Below are 16,651 nucleotides of genomic sequence, written 5' to 3'. Positions count from 1 at the left end.
GGCTGATTTCCTCTTGCTAATCTGCCTGGTGTTTATTTGGTTCCCAGACCTAGCGAGCAAACCCGTTTTGTTTTTGGGTTTTTTTCCAGTGCTGAGGGCTGAACCCAAGCTCCATGCATTCAATGCAACTGCTCCACAGCTGAGCTCCACCCCAACCTGACAACCTTGCTTTAGATTGTTAACGGATGAAGACCACTATTAGCATACTCTCCATCCATTCACCAGCTGAGGGACATTGGTCTTGCTTCCTGGTTTTGGTGAGGACAAATAAGTCTTCTGTAAATACCCACTTACAAGTTTTCATGTGAATGTAAGCTGACATTTCTCTTGAATTATACTTAATTATGGAATGGTTATGGAAGTATATGTTTGACTTTGTTACAAAACTGCTGGCCAGAGGTGTAGCTTAGTAGCAGCACGTATGGTTAGCATGTACAAGGGCCCAGGTTCAATTCCCAACACAGAGAGAGGAGGAAAAAGAGAGACTGAGACAGAGAGAAAATAGAGAGAAACTACCAACCTGACTTCCATGGTAGTCGTTCCATTTTTTGGCATCTTAATACATCCAGAGAAGCCATCACTTTGGCCAAGCCTGGTTCTCCATCTCCCCAGCCTCTCACACCCATGCCAGCAGGCAGCCCGGGTGTTTATGGCCCCTTAGACAGCCTGAGCCCCAACCCAGTCCCAGCCAGCCCATGACCCAGTCTGATCACCAGCTCTGTGTGGCCAGCCACATGAGTCTTGCATCTGCTCCTCACACTTACCCACCACCAGCCCTAGGCTGCCATGTCTCACATGCTTGGCTCCCAGACACCTGAGAGAAGAGCTTGCAGTCAGGCAGTTCCTCTGTGCAGGACACCTTACAAGCAGTTTCACTGTTTCTTCATTTCTTTACATATTACCATGTGGTCATCAGTCCCATTTCACAGAGGAAAAGAGTGAGGAATAGAGAAGTGGATCACTGGGCTAGGACAAGAGTTGGGGAGAGGTAGAGACAGGCTCACACTCAGAGAGTCAGTCTTTAGGGCTTAGGTGCATTTTCCGGTGGCTTCGGGGTCAGTGTGAGCCTAAGGGTCTCTCCAAGCACACTTGCTCCCTGCCACATCCTTGCTTTGTAGCATCCATGGTGTGCATCACTTCTGGGCAGCATGTGGGAAAAATGCCCCCCTAAATGCCACTAAAGGAAAGTTCTTCCCTCCTGTCTCTGCCTCCACACAGCAGTTGGGTTGATGATCACCAAGTCTTTCCTGGTGCTCCATGGGGCCACTTGGTGAAGTAAACAGAGGAGGTTACTCTGCCTCTGCCTCCATGCATATGCCTGTAATCCCAGAAATCCCAGAGTGTGGGAAATTATGGCAGGAGGACTACAAGTAAGTGAGAGCCCAGCCAGAGCAACTTTGCAACTTAGTGGACTCTGTCTCAAAATGAAAAAAGCTGGGGTTGTAGCTCGGTCCAGAGGCTCTGGTTTCCATCCCCAATACCAAGAAAGAGAGGAGAGGGGTAGAGGGAGAAAGAGAGGAGAGAGAAGAAGAAAGAAAGAAAGAAAGAAAGAAAGAAAGAAAGAAAGAAAGAAAGAAAGAGGAAAGGAGGGAGGGAAAGAGGAGAAAGGAGAGGAAGAGGAGAAGGGTGGGAGGAAGGAGAATGAGATGAGCCCACCTGCCATCGCTGTGGTCTGAAGGACTCAGGGTTGAGCAGCACAGCTCAGGGGCAGCCTGATGGTGCCAGCCTCCCCAGGAGTCCACGTCCCTCGCAGATGGAAGTAACTGGTGGCAGCAGCAGTGTCTGTGACTCTGTCACCCACCAAGCCAGAGGCGTTTCCTTCCCCCACAACATTGCTGGGACACTGAGCTCAGCCCTGAGGGAGGCCAAGATCAGGGCGATGGGCTGTCAGTCAGTGGGTCAGTGAAGAAACGCAGCTATTCTTAGATCACAAATGTATTCATTCATTTTACAGCAGCTGCATTTCTATAAAGTGAGTTTCCTTTGAAACCTGTGGGCTTTATTTCATCCTACCCCTTTCAAATGTTACTCTGGCACAGGGCACTTTAAAACCCTGGACTGTGGACCCCTAATCCCTAGCTAGTGTTTTCAGGGGAGCCGCCCCTCAGCACCTCAGGCTGCTGGTCTCCCAGGGGCAGCCTCCTGGACCTCCCATGGCCCGCCACTCCCTGCTCCTGATCACCACATTTGCCCCCACACCCTGCACCCTGTGCAAGCCCCAGGCCCTTCCCAGGGGCAGGATACACAACCTCGAACCTCCTGAGTCTTTTACATCTTGCTGAAGCAGATGCAGACTACTGAACACCTCCTGGGTATTTGGGGCTCACTTTTCTGTATGAACACAGCCATGAAAAAGGAAGAACAGAATGTCCTGCTCTTGAGAGAATGACATTCCAGAGAAGGTAATGTAGCCATGCTGTGGTGCAGGCTCAGGAAAAATGTGGAAGGTAAAGCCCTGCACAGTGTTCAAGGGGCCCTGTGTGACAGCCACCTGGCCCTGACTTCACAGTGTCCATGAGGTCCAAGGAAACGTAACTTGCTGTGATCATTTTCAGAGGGAGGATCCCTGCCAGCTCCCTTCCATTGGCCAGAGGAAGCCTAGACCTTAAGGATGAGGAGTTATATTTGCTAAGGACCAAGGGGAAAGTTTTGAGTAGCTCATGCAAAGGTCGTGGGATGGAGAGAAAGATGGAGATCAAAGAAATAAAGGGAAGCAGAGAGCAGAAATGAGATGCAGGAGGACAGAAAGACAGCCGAGCAGGGTGAGGGAGCTGGCTGGTGCAGGGAAGTGGTGGGGGACACAAGTGAACTCTTAGCTTCAGTGTGGCGGGAAGCCTGAGAGGGTTTCAGGCAGGGGCCTATAGGCTTGCTTTTGATTTTAAGACCACTTTGCTGCTCGGAGGAGAGTGGACTACAGAGGAATGGGCTGAGTCTTTGGAGGCTACAGGTTGCCAGAAAGCAAATGAGCAGTTCAGACTTGGCCCCTCGGGGCCGAGGAAACACCATGCCTGATTCCTTGGAGTCACAGGCAGGAGACTGACTTCCAGATGGACAAAGCATTGAGTCCCGACAGGTAGACAGAAGCCCCGAGGGGTTAAGTGCTCCAGAGTGGGGTCTCTGCTCGAACCAACCTGACACAAGGGGTCTGAAGTGTAAGTCCTGGCTTGACTCAAGGTTGGTCAACTCCCTCTACTCCCATGACTCTGGGAAAGTCCCTAAAATCACTGCACCATTTTTTTTCTAAAGCAAGGTAACAGTGTCCCCAGGCCTGCCTAGAGATGATGTCCAGCATCAACCTCGTGTCTCTCAGCCCTACCTCGAGACTCAAATCATTGAGGCAGGGAGGTTGGATTCCCCTCCTCACTAGAGGTTACCTACCGTGCTTTCACCTATCTGAAAGCAGATTCTGAGTTGGGCTCATTTGAACCCTGAGGAGGCAGAAGGTAAGGAACAAGCAATCACCTGAGAATGACCTAGAGCTTCTTACCTGGTCATGGGGAACCATCTAAATCCACAGAATGAGGCCTTCCTGGGGCCCCTCACTGGGGCAGAAGGAGAAAGATGCTCATTTGTGGAAGCAGTTTAGGTAAAAGAAGGGGTGCTCTCCCAAAGGACTTGGCCATGGAGACTGTAGAATCTGAAGTCCAATTCAGCGAAAGTGTGCCATGTGCCTTTGTTTGCCTTTCTCCCTCCACCGCCAGCCTGCCCTGGTTTCGTGGGGCTATCTGAGCAGAGGTGACACCAGTATGCCCTCTGCCCACTCCAGGCTGTAGTAGGACAAGCTGAGGTCTCACCACTTTCCTTTCTTTTTTACAGTGGCAGCTGGCCTTGCCCATTTCTAAAGGATCCCAGGGAGAGTCTGCTGCCTTAGGTACACCCATGCACCTGGCAGGGGCTTGGTACCTCTCTGTAGAAAGGAAGGACAGTGAGACACACGGCAGGGAAAACAAAGCTGCTGCCTGGGGGTGTGGCATCTTTGGGAACTCAAGTCCAGGAGCAGGGAGATTTCCTGGGCTCTGATCCTTCATCAAGACATTACTGTCATGTCTCACCCCCACCCTGAAAATGCATCCCAAGGAGCCACCTAGCTAGCACACAGGGGATTGGGAAGCAATGGATGCCTAGCACACACTGCAGCCAGGCAGGGGTGATCAGACACATATCTCACACAGTGGCACTCAAAGAGATCAAAACGCATTTAATGTGGTCTAGTCTCATCGCTACATCTTTAGATACCGCTATGTATTGAAAATAACATGAAAATTCTCCAATTTCACCATTTAAAATAGATTTGACATTCTATGACCTCACACAGGGCAGACACCCCACACAGGGGCCCCCCAAGGTGGTTCCTTCTGTCCCACTCCCAGGCCCCTTGGGTGAACAGGGACTGGGTGGCACAGCACCAGCAGAGGTTGGAGGACAGCCGTCCGTGCTCTGAGCAGCACAGATACACTGCCCCACTGACGCATTCACACATACCCCAAGACCACACACACACACACACACATGCGCGCATATACTTGTGTCCACATAGACAGACATCCCATGGCCTCCAACACATGGTCCAGGTACAGACGCTCACCTCCGATGCCTCACACCAGCACTGATGGGACGATCAGGGAGAGGACTGGGAGCTCTCAGGTTAGGCAGCACCAAACTCTGAGGTCAGTGTCCAATCTGACCAGTGTGAACCCAGCCCTGACCTGGTAAGTGTTAAACCAGGCCCGCAGGAGGAAATAAGCACACGCATGCACACACATACACACACACACACACATACACACACACACGCATGCACACATGCACCCAGTGTGTAGACACATACATCTGAACATATCAAGTATCCACATCATCAATTCAATGTCACCTATGTGGGGAGTTGTGTGTGCATACTCACACATATGCACACGTGTGTGTACACCCCTCCCCTCCCCACACTCACCCCAGGGGTCAAGTCTCCCTCACTCCTGCATGCACTCAAGGCTCCTCATAGCTGTCCTCACGCATCAAGTGCACTAAACGGGGAACTATTTTGGTCTTTAGCACAAGCAATAAATAAATAAATAAATACAGGGAAAGAAAAAAAGAGGACAGATGGATTTGAAAACGCGAGAGATGAAGGGCAGCTCGGCCTCCCCTCCAAAGGGTTGAGTCATTCTGGTGGTTGTGGGCATGGGAGGACAGGCCGGAGAGGCAAATATACCAGGCCACTGAAGTGACAGGGACCTGGGCCCCCTGGATCTTAAGAAAGTAGAAGACTTGCCCATGCAGGCCTGGAAGGGCAGAGCAGGGCACAGGCCACCACCTAGTCCCAAGACTGGGGCCAACCCTGTCCCTCAGCTGGAAGTCTAGGCTGGATGGGTGAGAACTAAGCACCCCCATGCCAATTTGATTTCCAGAGCACCAAGGCTAAGGCTAAAAAAGCCCATCAGACTTTAGAGCCAGGGGTCAGAGCCAGGAGCCCAGAAGAGCTGAGGTCCCTCTGGCAGATCCTGAGAGGAAATTGCTGTCCAGAGCTAGATCATCTAGGCCAAAATTTCAGGCTGGGTCTGATGCTAGGGCAGGGTGCCTGGAGTGTGGCCTAGCTCAGGGTGAGAGGCTAAGCTGTCTCTGGGCTCTGTCCTAGGTATGTTTTCAGAGAAATGGTAGCCTGTGTCTAAAATGCCCATGGCCCTGACCTTCAGGGAGGACTATCTAAGAGGCAGGAGCCCCTCCCCAGGACCCAGACTCTCTCTGCCCACTCACTGTGTGACCTTGTATATCCCCTTTGCCACTCTCAGCCTCAGTTTCCCAACTTGGGCCATAAAGTCCCTGGTGCCTTCTTGTCCTGAGCATGGGGGCTTGGGTTAAAGCAGGCTGGGATGGCAGCCAGGAAACACAGGCTTTCCCATTGCTACCTTCCTGAGGGGCTAACCAGGGAAGACAGGTTTCCCCAGCAGCCCCGAGAAAGGCTGGGCTGCTCCCTGGCCTGGCCCCACAAGCTGGAAGAACAAGGCAGAGTCAATTTGGTCATGACAAGGGGCCTCACACCTCTTCTCAGTCAGGGCCCCTGGAGTGAGGCCTGTCCCAGGGCAAGAGGCCTGAGGTATCTCCGGGCCCTAACACTGCATCTTGCAGGGAAGTGATTGCCACTCCTGGACTCTCTGTGGCCCCTGTCCTCAGGAAAACATGGAGGGAAGAGGAAGGAGCTCATCCCAGGTCCCTGAAGCCTGAACAGGAATTCTTTGTTCCATGGCCACTTTTTCAATTCACCTTTGAATAAATATGATCCTAAATAATGGGGGTGGGAGAAGACAACTCCTCTATGTCCCCACATTCTTTCCTCTGCCCTTTGGCAACAGACCCCAAAATGGCTGGGACTCTCTGGGCTACCCTGTATTGCTTGAGGTATGTAGGGGAGAGGGCAGGCAGGGGTGGCCACGCGCCAGGGGCCCAGTCTCTGGCACCTTCCCAGGGCAGATGGAGAGGGTTGGGAAGGGTGCAGCAAGTCCAATAAAAACAGAAACAACTCAAGTCAGACAACCTGAAGTCTCTTAAGGCACAACTCCCACTGTGGGCCCAGGGGGAAAGCTGACTCCCTTCCTCCGTCTGAGGGAACCCGGCGTCCCCTCCCCCTTTCCAAGGAGCCGCCCATGGTTCCTAGTTGCCCCTCATCTGAAGGGTGCAGACCCTGGCAGAAGTGAAGAGAGAGGCCAAACATGGGCATGGAGGCAGGGAGACCCTCAAGGGCAGGTCCCACCCAGCCCTGAGACCTGAGACCACCTCTGAGGTACAGCATCAAACTCAAAAAGAGCAAACCAGTTTCTTCCCCAGCCCCACCCCAAGAGCATCTGAAAGCTTTTATTAGGATCATCAACATGGTCTTGGCTCTTCTGTGACAAACAGAACCTAATTCACCCCTAAGCATGATGAACTGTGGGGACCCTAGCACACATGGGGGAGAGGTCAGTCCAGCCTCAGGGAACCTTCTAGTATACCCATCCATCTAGCCACTTGCACTGCGGCAGACCAGTGGAATTCTTATTGTCCTTCCCCCACAACCCCATGAATTAAAAATAGTTTTTTTCAATTGCATGTTATTATTATTATTTTTTTGTAAACAGTCTTACCCAAGCTAAGGTTGAAAAAGCTGAAATCTGGTGTTTCTCCCCAAGTTAAAAATCATGGAGGTGCCTGCAGCCTGCCAGCCTATAACCGCAGAGGTGGGCCACCGCAGGGTGACTGTGCAGGCTGCAGCTCCTTCTCCAGGCAGAAGCTCCTGGCTCCTATGGCTGGATTCCCAGGAGGCCACTTCCCTGACCTGTGCCGCCTTGGCTTCTGAGACCATGGGCTGCCCACTCTGGCCACCCACTCTCCCACCAACTTTCCAAGGCTATTGCGAAGAACATAAAACGACTAAAACACTACTGAGTCTGCAACCCAGGCCACCTGGCCCACTCTGCTCAAACCCAGGGCCCCAAAGGACACTGGGCCACTCCCTGGTGGGTGAACCCTGCATTTCGCCACCAGCAGCTCAGATCTCTGACTCTCGTCTGTAGGGCCTCTGCTCAAGGGCAGCGCCACCAGCCTGCAGCCTGTCAAAGTCATGCCGAGGCTGGGGACTGAGGCCATCCCGACTGCAACCATCTTGGTCTCCTTCCACCTCATCCTCCTCATCACGGCTCAGGAAGGCCAGCTCGTTCTCATAGCAGAAGGAGTTGGCGCTGGGCAAGAGAAACTTGTTCTCCACCAGGTCCTTGGCGCTGCAGCGAGGCGTGGAGGGCACCTCGTAGGTCTTGTGGAAGTGTGAGTAATCGATCTTGTACTGATTCTTCTCTTCAAAGAGCACTGGCTCAAAACGGTGGCCCCATAGGATCTCGTTGGCCAGGTAGGAGCTGCGGGCCTGTGTGGTCATTGCTGTGGCCTCTACCATGCCCTCCAGGATCACCACGATCTCAAAGTCATCTGTCTCCAAGTCCTGTCGGCTGATGCCGAACAGTGGGCTGGCCTCATCAATCTCATGCAGGATGGTGATGGGCGACACCAGGAAGATGCGGTCCAGGCCCTTGTCAAAGCCCACATCAATGTCTATCTGATCCAGCGGGATGTACTCGCCCTCCTCCGTGACCCGGGGCTTGATGAGCTGGGCCCGGACGTGGGCCTCCACGATGTGGCTCTTGCGCAGGTTACCCACGCGCCACATGAGGCAGAGCTTGCCATCACGCAGTGCCACCACGGCGTTGTGGCTGAACAGCAGAGTCTGCGCCCGCTTTTTGGGCCGTGCCATCTTGGCCATGATGGCACCAATCATGAAGGAGTCGATGATGCAGCCCACGATGGACTGAGCCACCACCATGAAGACAGCCACTGGACACTCCTCGGTCACACAGCGCAGCCCGTAGCCGATGGTGGTCTGCGTTTCAATGGAGAAGAGAAAGGCTGCCATGAACCCATGGACCTGCATCACACAGGGGGTGCGGCCACGATTCTCGGCCGGCTCCAGGTCACCATGGGCCACAGCAATGACCCAGAAAATGACACCAAACAGCAGCCAGGAGGCAAGGAAGGCCAGAGAAAAGATGAGCAACATGTAGCGCCAGCGGATGTCCACGCAAGTGGTGAACATGTCGGCCAGGTAGCGCTGCGACTTCTCGTCCATGTTCGCGAACTCGATGTTGCACTGACCGTTCTTCTTGACGAAGCGGTTGCGGCACCGGCGCCTAGTGTGCACCTTGCCATTGCCAAAGCCATTGGCACCCGACATGGTGACCAAGTGCAGCCCGTCCTCCTCTGATGACACGATGCTGTAGGGGTTGGCCCGACTGGCAGCAGTCATCCCGGGGGTCAGGGGGCCCTGACCTGGCCCCAAGCTGGCTCCGGGCAGGGAGGCTCCTGGAACAGAGAGGACAGGAGTCTGCGGGGCAGAGTAAATGGCATTCTTCTGTCCCACCCAGTGCCCACAGCAGTGACCAGCAGACCTGGGAACACTCATTCATCCTTCACCCAGATGTCTTTCCTCTACCCTATGTCTTTTCATCTTGGAAAGTGGCCTCCTAACACCTCACATCAGAAACCTTAATTCACTCTAATTCCTCTAATTCTCATACCCAAGGCTCTGTTTTCAAAATATATTTAGAACAAAACCCCTTCTCCCACTCTCATGGCCTGAGTCCCCATTACTGTCCACCTGGTCCAGAGGGCACCTTGCCACCTTGATCCCTACAGCAATCACAGGCTAAATCAGATTCTGTCCCTTCTCTGTTCAAACCCAGAGGGTCTCTGAGACCTGCAGCGCCTACACAGGCAGGATCCATGATCCTCTGGCACCACCTTGAGCTCCCTTGCTCACCCTGCTGGACACCCCTCTACTCCAAATCCTCCTGCCACCCACTGCCTGTGCCACCCTCAGACTGTGACTTCAATATGCCATCCCCAGAGTCCTCTCTGGGCTCAAGGACTGTCCATCCCATCCTACAGTCACTCATGGCACTGATCTGCCATTGGAATAACAACAGCAGCGACAGCTATGTTGGCACAGGTGGGTTAGGACCTGGCCAGGGACCCCATGGTGACATCCCCATCCCCGGGAGCAGGCCTTTCCTCTTCTGCTCATTGTTACTGTCTCGCCCCTAGGGCAGAATAGGACCTACCAGCCTGGTCCCTCCTCACTTCAGATACACCAAGTGGGGTCCAATCCACACTCCTGACATCCACATAGCTTGCGTATTGTGCCCTCTTACATACCAACAGGCCATGTCTGTGACCTCTGTCACTAGTGATGGTAAAGAATGGCCAACCCAGGGTCACTTAGGGTTTCCTCAGTCTCAGCCCAGGGCCCTTTCCAACCTCAACTTCTTTCATCTCTAAATGAGGACCAGAGGGTCACTGCCCCAGCACATGGGAGCATGGTACTCCCACCATTACCCTTGACCCACTGGCATATGGGGTAACTCGGCTCCACACACACGCACACATACAGTCGCCTCAGTGCATCACAGCCCAGCAGAACAAACCCTGCTCTCAGGCCCAGAACACCCAGTTATATCCCCTCCCCCATTTCCTACAAGCTCCACTTGGATCAGTGGTGCCAGGCTGAGCTAGGGGTCATCACACTGCCTGGTCTTGTGGCTACTGACACCAACAGGACGTTAGCCTGTCTGGGCTGGACTAGGCTGGACTCCAGAGCAGAGCTGGAGCTCCTTGTTTGGGCAGAACACCGAGGAGTTAGACATATATGGACCCCACATACCACATACCACCAATTCTCACCCATCATACCACAAGGTCAGAGACAGACAGAGTCTAAGGGCCCTGACCACCTGCCACCACACTAACAGGTAGAGATATTGAGGTTCCCCAGGAGAAGGTTCCAGGGCTGCTGCAAACCTTTCTGAACCTCCAGGAAGGGGTGAGTCACCCTATTTTGAAGACAAAGACCTGGAGACACAGCAACTAAAAGACATTTGCCTGAGGCCCCCAGAAGTAGGTGACAAAACCAGGAATCAGCACATCTGGCCAAATGCTCAGGAGCCAGGCTCTTAGAGGAAACATGACCTCCAATCTCTGCTCCCAATACCAGAGGACAGTGAGACCATATGACTGGCTAGGCCAGGAAGCATGCCTGGGGTAGAGAGGGATCTATCTGTGCACTGTGAGCCCTGTCCTGGAAGGTACATACACTCCCAGCTCCAGAGGCCCAAGAACCACAGGAAGAGCTAGACACAGCCACCTCCCTCAGATCACCCTCTAGCAACCCACAACCATCATCCCTTCTACTCTCTGAATGAGGGTTCAGCAAAGTTAAAGGACCTCCACTCCCACCAAGCCACACAGCCTAAAACTGTAAAAAAGCTGATATCCAAACCACTTGTGCCCAGTGCAAATTCTCCCTCTAGGAGTATCCAGCTCCCCTGAGATACCTGTCCCCACTCTGCCACTGTCCCCCCACAATACTCCAGCTGACCACCTCACCATGGGTCTGAGAAGCTGAGACCCGATGCTGTAATGGGGGATGCTGCTTCCGCCTGGGCCAGGAGGCAGAGAGCTGGCTGGATTGGGGAGCCTTGGGGCTGTTCTGGGAACATAGTTCAGCTCCAGATTCTGGGGTCATCGGGGGGCAGGTGGCCAGGGTCGGTGCACTCAGGCGCCGGCAAGAGGCCGCCACATCCCAGGGGGTGGGTTTGCATGGCCTAGAGGCCTGGAGGGTCATCCAGCGGGTCATGGCTGCTCCAGCTTGTGCTCTGGGCAGCTTAAAGCCTGCAGAGAACAGAATCATCAGAATCAAGGAACAGACAGCTCAGCCCAGCAACCTGTTCCTACACCCTGGTGGCCCAGCCACCAGTAAGGAAGGGTGCTGCAGTGGTTCCTGCCATCTCCACCAGGACTGGACATCTGGGACCCACCTAAACAGTGCCAGACAGGCCCGGGAACTCCTACTTCTGTTGACGTTTCTCCTAAAATCGCACAGAGAAAATCAACAAGGTCAGGTTCACATCTCCTCCTCCTCCATTTTCCAGAGCCAGAAACTGACCTGGCACAGACTCACTTGTCCAAAAACACTCAGAAACTAAGAAGCTGAGACAGAGACACAGTTGTAGCCCAGAGCAACAGTCCTTGGCCTTCTATAGCCTCTCTATTGCACATGCGTGTGTATGAGCAATATATGCATGTATGTGTGTCAGACAGACAGACAGACCACTGAGGCATGGGAAGTCTCACTGGGCACTAGTTAAATGAGCACAGAGCCCCAAAGAAGACCCAGAAGAGATTCAAGCAGAAACTCAGCACCACAAGCCAAGCTTGCCCAGTGTTCCAAGGACGCTCCCACACAGCACAGGCATGGCAACAAGGTTACACAACTGTGCGATCCTTAAGAGCTCACTTTAAGAAATGTAGGTCAGTCCCCTCAGCCAGAGATGTGCAGGTCTCTTTGGCTCTGGGCTCAATGGGATGCAAATGGTGAAATCAGATAAGAAAAGGAATTGGAGAATTTGTTTGCTGCAAGAAGCCTTAGCAAGCAAGGAGGCCAGCTCTGCATTTATAGATGTGAAAACCAAAGCCAAGAGAAAGAGAGACTTATCCCAGGTCAAGACAAGTTAAGACCACTCTAGGGAAGCCTGGGTGGTCAGTGGGGCTTGCAGACCTCACTATAAGTAGGAAGGGAGGGATGCTGGGCACTACCTGAGCTGGACAGAGCAATTCCACACTGGACAGGCTAAAGCCAGCCCACCAGGCAGAGCTCAGGGGTGTAGGGACAGACCCAACCAGCAGCGGTGAAGTCGCCCCAGAGCTGCAGCCTTGCCAACTGCTTCTTGCCAGTCACGATGCCTCCAAACACAGCCTCCCATCGTCCGGTGTGCTGGGAGCACCAGCTGGGTCTTGGGCTGGAGCTTATAGAGAGGACGCCACACCGCAGCTGCCACCCGACCCAAGGGTGGAGCCTGAGAGTCACCGGGAGGGGCCTCCGGATGGAGTAGGACACCCCATGCCCAGTCCCTGAGGATCTGGGCACCTCAGGTTTCTGTAACATCCGGGAGGAGCCAAGACAGGACATGGGGCCACATTCTCAGTTCCAGAGAAGCATGGATGGGAGGGACAGGCTCTGGGCTCCTGGAAGGGCACATCAGCAGAACCTCCAGCAGAATCCCTGGCTGCCTGGACCAGCAGCACTACGAGCACAGTGGTCAAAATGTATAGACCACTTACCCCCCACCCAAGATGCTCTTGTAAAAGTTCTAACAAACTCACTCACTTAATCCCTATAATAACACTGTGACTAAGTACTATTTCTACTTCCTAGTGAGGAAACTGAAACTCATAGTGGTCACCTTGGAAAAGCAGCCCTTCCGATCTAGGGGTGGGGACAAAACACCACCCTGTCACCACAGGCTCTGGTGTGGTGCTATGTCCGTCTCAGTCCTGTAGACCCTGTACTTCCATTTGGCGACAAGATGTACAGACATCCCCAGACTCACATCCTTAAGCTTAAGTAGGGACACCCATTAGCACTGACCCATGGCCCCCTGCCCTGGTTTGGAACATCCAGAGATAGGACCCTGATTATCTATGAAGATTCCTTAAAAATGCTTCATGCAGGGAAGGGCAGTGGGTGGCCTACATGCACAGGCACCTCTTCCTCCTCCTCCTCCCCCTCTCCCTCCTCTTCCCTCTCCCCCTCCCCTCCTCCTCCCCCTTCTCCTCCTCCTCCCCCTTCTCCTCCTCCTCCTCTTTCTCCTCCTCTTCCGCCTTTTCCCCCTCCTATCACCTCAGGCCTGTGACAGACATCACTAATCAATCACAGACCTTTCCATTGCATCTAGGATAACCCCAGAATCTTTCCTAATCCAGTCACTATCCATGAGACTTAGCCTATGAGGCTCCAAGAAGGCTCCTAGGCACAAGAAATCAGGGGCCAGGCAGGCTAGGTGTTCAGAGTTCTCTCTCATGCCAAGCCTTGTCTAGAGAGTAGAACCACAGTGGAGCCAGACCGGCAATATGGGATAGTGAAGAGGGGTATTCCTGGTGGGGTATGGCCAGATCCAAGAGCTAGAGGCCAGCAAGGTGGCTGAAGCTGTCTAGCGAGAGCCAAGCATGTTGGGGAGGGAGATGAAGAGCTGGTAGGGAGCCAACAGTTCTGGAAGAAGATGATCTCTCATGCGCAACCGCCTATCCAGGTGTGACTGCATACTTGGCCACCCACAGTCGGCAATGAAGTACAGGCCTTCTGTGCAGGCCCATGAGGCCCAGGACAACAATGATCACCATAAGTCAGGATGTACTGTGAAAGCGGGTAGGTAAGGCAGCCCTTATATCCCTGAGCCCTCCTTACCACAGGGCCCACCTCCCCAATTCCAGCAGCCACCATCATCTTCTTGCCTGGAAACACCCTCTAGGCCCTGGAGCACACTCTACATGGGCACAGGGCAGCTGATGCCACCAGGAGCAGAAGAAACACTCCAAAATTCTGACCATGGGTGGCAGACCTCTGCCTGGCTGCCCAGCAGCAGAATGCCAGTGCCCCTGCAGTCACTGCTAAGTCAACAGCACTCCTTTGGTTGTCCCTTTCTCTTCCTTGTCTCACTCCCTCACTGCCTTCTGGCAGTCCAGAGTTTACTTCCTACCAAACTATTTGCACTGGGACTTTTGTCTTCTGGGACTGCCAGCTGTTTCTACCCCACAAAGACTCCAAAACCAGGCTCCCCTCCTTGGCACCACATGGCCAGTAGTGACCACCTTGCTGGCCTCTAGCTCTTGCTGACCTCTCCTCTTCTTTCTCTTCCTCCTCCTCTTCTTTCTCTTTCTTCTCCTCTTCTTCCTCCTCCTCCCCTTCCTCCTCATCTTCCTCTTTCTCCTCCTTCCTTACCTCCTCCTCTTTACCCTCATCCTGCTCCTCCTCTTCCTTCATCATGAAGACTTTTTGGAGTCTCTAGTCCTGAGGTTTTTCTGCTAGGGCCAGAAGCCACTTTTTAGTTTGCACCCTTGCATAACAGGTAATCTGTCTGGCCCCATTTCTGATAGACCTCAGAGGGCAGAGAGGCTGGCACAGAGAAGGCCCAGGAAATGCCTCCAGCCCAAATGAAAAGGACAAGGTATAAGCAGTGAATAGAGGGATGGATGAGGAGGTGATGGAATCATGAATGAGGAGACAGATATATACATAGGTGGGTGGTCAAGCAGATGGATAGATAAATCAGGCTGATGGGTGGGTGGGTAGATAGACAGGGCTGACCAAATAGATGGATAGGTTAGGTGGGTGGAGAGGTAGATGGTGCAGCAGATGAATGGGTTGGGGAAATGAGTAATGAATGGATGAGGTGGGTGGGTGGATGGATTAGTGAGTAGATGAATGGATGGGTAGGTCAGTGGGTGGAATAGATGGGCGGATGGATGGCTGGGCGGAGAGGTGGGTGGGTGAATGGGTAGGTGGATGATAGGTAGATGAAGCACATGTAGCTGCTGGATGGATGACAGTGGGATGAGAAGTCAGACGGTGGGGGGATGGGCAGAAAGGGCAAGTGAGTAGGTGGGAGGAGGTACCAATAGGGTCTGGCAGATGGACACTGAGAAGCACAGGTGCATGTCAGGAACCTTAATCTCACCTCTTGAACCTTGTCTTCTAAGTTATGGTGTTGAGCGGGCAAGTGACTGTCCTCAGGGCTGAATTAGCAGCAGCTGCCATTTTCCAGGCCCCAGGTGGGAAGGATCCAATCACCCGCAGATCCTAAAATGAACAGAGCAAAGCACGTTACTGCACACATTTCTGCTCCCCTCAGAGGGGCTCACAGCTTTCTTCCTGAGCCACATTTCTGCTCTGGTCCTCCAAAGTCCCATGGGACATGGAGGGAGCCTCCAGCCTACACCTCCGATGCCCCCATCATTCAATCCACCCATCATTCAATCCGATGCCCCATCATTCGAGCCCTGTCCAAGGCAACTATCTAGAACCACACAAAGCAAGAATAAGATGGGTCCTCAGAGAAAACTCTAGCTGACAATTACAAGTGCCTACTGCATGGATATCATGATAAATGTTCTATCATCTCCTATAATCTCATAACCCCACAAGGTTGAAACTATTGCTATTCCCATTCCAGAGAAGTGGAGAATGTGGTGATTCTCTTAGACTGGTGATAGTGAATCTTTTAGAGTTTTCAAACTGTTAGAGTAACAAACTGTTTGCTGTGGCACATGTGCCACCACTTCCCTAAAGTCACAAGGGAACTCTAGCCCCTGACTCTTCTCCTAGCTACCACCTGCCAAGTCCTCCCAGTGCCACCTCTGGGGCAGCTGGTTGGATACGTGTGTGGGCAGACAGATGAATGGACAGAGGGACAGATGGAGAGCTGGAGGACAGATGGGTGAGTGAATAAAGGATGGATGGATGAATAGATGATTGACAGGTAGACAGACAGATGGGTGGAGGAATGGGTACCTAGACAGATGGAAAGCTAGATGGACAGGTAAGTAGATGAAAGATGGATGGATGGATGTACAGACAGAAGAATGTTTAGATAGATGGATATGTGGGTAGATGAGTGAGTAAATAGATGAATAAGTGGGTGAATAGGGTGTTTGGGCAGGTGGGATAGATGATCAAGTAGAGGAATGAATGGAAAAACTGATTATTATAAAAATCAGTAGGCTAAGAATTTGCACTGGCCACATATACACCCATATTGGGTCTGCAGTCCCCCAGCATCAATTTCCTATGGCTCAAAGGCCCCTGCCTCTCCAGTAAGGCTCACGGAAGAAGGTGGTGGGAAGAGGCTCTGTGAGCTTCCGGAGGTCAGCCACCGAAAGTGGCCCCAGGCACTGGGTTCACGGAGCCCTACCCTTTCCAAAGGTACAAGGAGTTTGCTTTGTCACACTGTCACACTGGCTTTTCTGGCTGGGATTAAGGGAATGGTTAGTGAGTCACCTCCACATCACAAGCCTCTGGGGCAGGTGATAGTGGTACACAGACATGGGTTCAAATCCTAGTTCTACCCCTTACAAGGTGGATGACTTTGGGTGAGTCACCTCTACCCAGTAAGCCTTTCCATTCTCAATCCCTGCTTCCCAACCTCCCCCATCAGTCCCTGGGTAACTGTCATGCCCCCTCTTTGACTCTCAGCTCTTCCATTCTCAAAACTGGTGGGATAGCTGAGACCTGGGAAGGCTTCATCATAGA

The 16,651-nt window shown here is 52.9% G+C and overlaps 1 protein-coding gene across 3 annotated transcripts in view; it reads right to left on the bottom strand.

The window, feature by feature from the left end:
• Window positions 1-4,178: 4,178 nt before the first annotated feature.
• The window catches only part of Kcnj12 (potassium inwardly rectifying channel subfamily J member 12), a 39,021-nt gene continuing 26,548 nt past the window's right edge, over window positions 4,179-16,651 (bottom strand). The window contains exons 1-2 of one of the 3 annotated variants that reach the window (XM_063241612.1): window positions 12,163-12,350; window positions 4,179-8,874 (exon numbers count right to left, since the gene is read on the bottom strand). In XM_063241612.1, coding sequence (XP_063097682.1) covers window positions 7,517-8,818 — 1,302 coding nt within the window. In that variant the 5' untranslated portion in view covers window positions 8,819-8,874; window positions 12,163-12,350 and the 3' untranslated portion in view covers window positions 4,179-7,516. 3 annotated transcript variants of the gene reach the window in all.

Source organism: Cavia porcellus, unplaced genomic scaffold (assembly GCF_034190915.1).
Source record: "Cavia porcellus strain 051 isolate PalLab524CR breed Dunkin Hartley unplaced genomic scaffold, mCavPor4.1 scaffold_32, whole genome shotgun sequence".
Lineage (NCBI taxonomy): Eukaryota > Metazoa > Chordata > Mammalia > Rodentia > Caviidae > Cavia > Cavia porcellus.
The sequence above is the reverse complement of the archived record's forward strand: the minus strand, read 5'-3'. Positions and strand labels throughout refer to the sequence as shown.